We start from the raw sequence: 2,900 nt of genomic DNA on the forward strand, positions 1-2,900 counted from the left end.
GAGTGCCCACACCACACGCGGGGCCTGGGATCCTGTCCTTCCTGGTCAGACGGTGCTGCTCTCAGACCCAGAGGGGCCGGGAGGCTGTGTCACCAGCCCAAGTGACTCCCCGTTGGGTTCTGTCTCCTGCCCCCCAGCTATGCAGGACCCTTGCGCCCCGCTGACCACCCCAGCACCCTCCTGCTGGGCCCATGTACCTCCTTCCACGGGGCCTGCAGCCGCCCCTCCCGGCCAGGCCCCATCTCCATGTAGCTGGGAAAGCGTATGGGGAAGCGACCCCTCAGCGCTGGGTCTCGGCCTTCCCGCTGTAAGGTGGGGACCCCACCACAGCGCCTTTCTCATGGGGACCCCAGGGAGCAAGAGGTCAGAGTTTAGAACAGTGTCTGAAGGTGGAGCCCACATGCTGTGCAATTGATTCAAGCCTGTGAGAGTGAACGGAGAGTGAGGACTCGATGCCACTTTGAGCGGGGTCCCCAGGACGCCGCTTCCCGATGCCGGTCTGTCCTCCCGTCCCTGCGGGCGGTCCCTCTCCCCTCCCCCAGCTCTGATATCTGTGTCAGACGGAGGCTGAGGATGCAGGTCCCAGCCTTGTCTGCACGTGCTCACAGTCTCGTGGGCTGGACCTCTGGACCGCAGGTGACCTGGGTGCAGCAGGAGCAAGACCCTGAGCACAGGAGCTGCTGTTCAGGCAGGCGCCACGGGCCAGGTGGGCGCCCAGAGCTGCGGACAGACTCTCATCTCTCTCTCTTTTTAATCCTTACTTATCTTTTGACTGAAAATTTTGCTTTTATTATATTGGGAAGAGTTATTAAGTAGTTCTATTTAAACATTATTGTTCAAAAAATAACAATAAAATATATATTGAAGCGTAAGGATACATTTGCACACTGCATTTGGCAAAAGGTCCTTTCATTAGTTACCTGAAGGCTCAAAGTGGCAAAGAGCCGTCACTCTCCGTTCACGTTCGTAGGCTTGACCCAGTTTCATAGCAGGTGTTCGCCACCATCAGACACCGGTGAAAAACTCTGATCTCCTATTCCCTGGGGTCCCCACTTTATGGGGGAGGCCGAGACCCAGGGGAGGGTGGCAGCGGCTGAAAGTACCAGAGGAGAGGCTGATGTTCTGTGGTTTCGGCCCAGGCCTGTGGCTCCAGAGCCTTTGCACGCTGCGGGTGTTCGGCATGCTGCTTGACGGTCGCCAGGGCCTCGTGTGTGTGTGTGCACGCCGTGAGTGCAGCCACGTCAGTGTGGAGCGTGGGTGGTAATCGGTATGCTGGGGGGCCCCTCCTCTGACGTCACAGGGGCCAGGCAACCAGGTGCCCCTCTCCTGCGCTGCCCCCGTCCACTCCCCAGGGCGTTCAGTGACTGGGGATTGAACTGGGGTGCACGTGATGGGGGGACTCTGGGGGCCAGGGACGGGCACTGGGCTGGTCTTGGTGGACCCCAGCGGAGCTCAGCCTGCCTCCTCACCCCAGATGCCCGGACCTGAGCCCAGTGTTTCCGCTCTTGTCCCCGCAGGGAGCCGGGAGGCCGCCTTCACCTACGCCATCATCGCCGCGGGCGTGGCCCACGCCATCACGGCGGCCTGCACCCAGGGCAACCTGAGCGACTGCGGCTGCGACAAGGAGAAGCAGGGCCAGTACCACCGGGACGAGGGCTGGAAGTGGGGTGGCTGCTCTGCCGACATCCGCTACGGCATCGGCTTCGCCAAGGTCTTTGTGGATGCCCGGGAGATCAAACAGAACGCCCGGACTCTCATGAACTTACACAATAATGAGGCAGGCCGGAAGGTAGGTGGCCGGGGGGTGCCTGGCGCAGGTGCCACGAGACGGCTTCTTCTTTAACGGCTGGGGTTGGGGGTCTGGCGATGGGGCACGGGGCTCTGCCCTTGCCTGGTTCGCCTGGAGTCCGTGGTCCATTCGCTGCTGGTCGGGGGTCCTGTGTGGTATGACGCTGGTCAGTTACCCACAAGGCTGAGTAATTGTGTCCCTGTTAGAACATTGTAACCCAGCAAGATGGGATGAGGTGTGGATATGAACTCTAGTCCTGGGATCCACAAAATCAGCTGTAAAAACTCAGACTGTGGGCCGGGGGGGCCTCGGGAGTTGAGATGAGTTCAGTAAAAGTCATCCCCCTGGGGTGCATGCCAGGGCTGCTAACACGTCCTTGGTCAGATTAACCAAGATCTGGAGCTGAAAAGGATGGAGGGGACCACCCCCTCTTCACTATCTCCTCACGCCCTCCAAGAGTCTGGGCTCAGCTTGGAAGATGGTCCGGGTTGTCCCAGAGTGGCTGCCGCCTCTGGCTTTAGACCCAGATTTTCATGCACAAGCACTTCATTTTTTCGCTGTTTGTTTTTAAAACTGGTCGTCACCAGTGACTCTTGAAAAATGTGCAAGAGGGAAAAGAGAAAGAAGGTTACTCCAGGGGCTCAAACACGTGTCCTGGCAACGGGGCCTGGCGCTGCCTGTTTGGCTGCCAGGGCTCCTTGCTTTGCTCGAGCGTGTCTGGGGGCCAGCGGTCTTCTCCCTTCATCCTCACGGCATCCTTGTGAACAGGAGCACTGTTACCCCATTTTGCAGATTGAGAAATTGAGGCACAGAGGGGTTGACTGACGTGCTATTCAGGGTTAAAGCCAGAATGTGAAGCCTGGAGTCTGGCTGGCGGGCTGGCCCTCTGCACAGCGTGGGCTGGAAGCGGGCCGCCTGGGTTCTGATCATGGCTCTTGCCGCTCTCCTCCTCCTGGGAAGTAAGCAGGGCTGGCGGGAGTGTCGTCGGTCCAGGGCAAGGAGAGACAGGGAGGGGGCAGGGGAGCCCTTCCCAGGGCCTGGCGCACGGCTGGCCCTCAGCACAGGGTGGGTGTGACCGCAGACGGTGCGTACGTGTGGCGTAGGAGGGAGC

At 59.9% G+C, this 2,900-nt stretch overlaps 1 protein-coding gene across 1 annotated transcript in view; it reads left to right on the top strand.

Moving 5' to 3' along the window:
- Positions 1-2,900, top strand: part of WNT7A (wingless-type MMTV integration site family, member 7A) — a gene marked incomplete at its 3' end in the record, with an annotated part of 64,772 nt that overhangs the window by 19,934 nt on the left and 41,938 nt on the right. Inside the window, exon 3 of the mRNA XM_010862525.1 lies at positions 1,518-1,789. Coding sequence (XP_010860827.1) covers positions 1,518-1,789 — 272 coding nt within the window. The remainder of the gene's footprint in view (positions 1-1,517; positions 1,790-2,900) is intronic.

The sequence above is a fragment of the Bison bison genome, unplaced genomic scaffold (assembly GCF_000754665.1).
Source record: "Bison bison bison isolate TAMUID 2011002044 unplaced genomic scaffold, Bison_UMD1.0 scf7180017864482, whole genome shotgun sequence".
Classification (NCBI taxonomy): domain Eukaryota; kingdom Metazoa; phylum Chordata; class Mammalia; order Artiodactyla; family Bovidae; genus Bison; species Bison bison.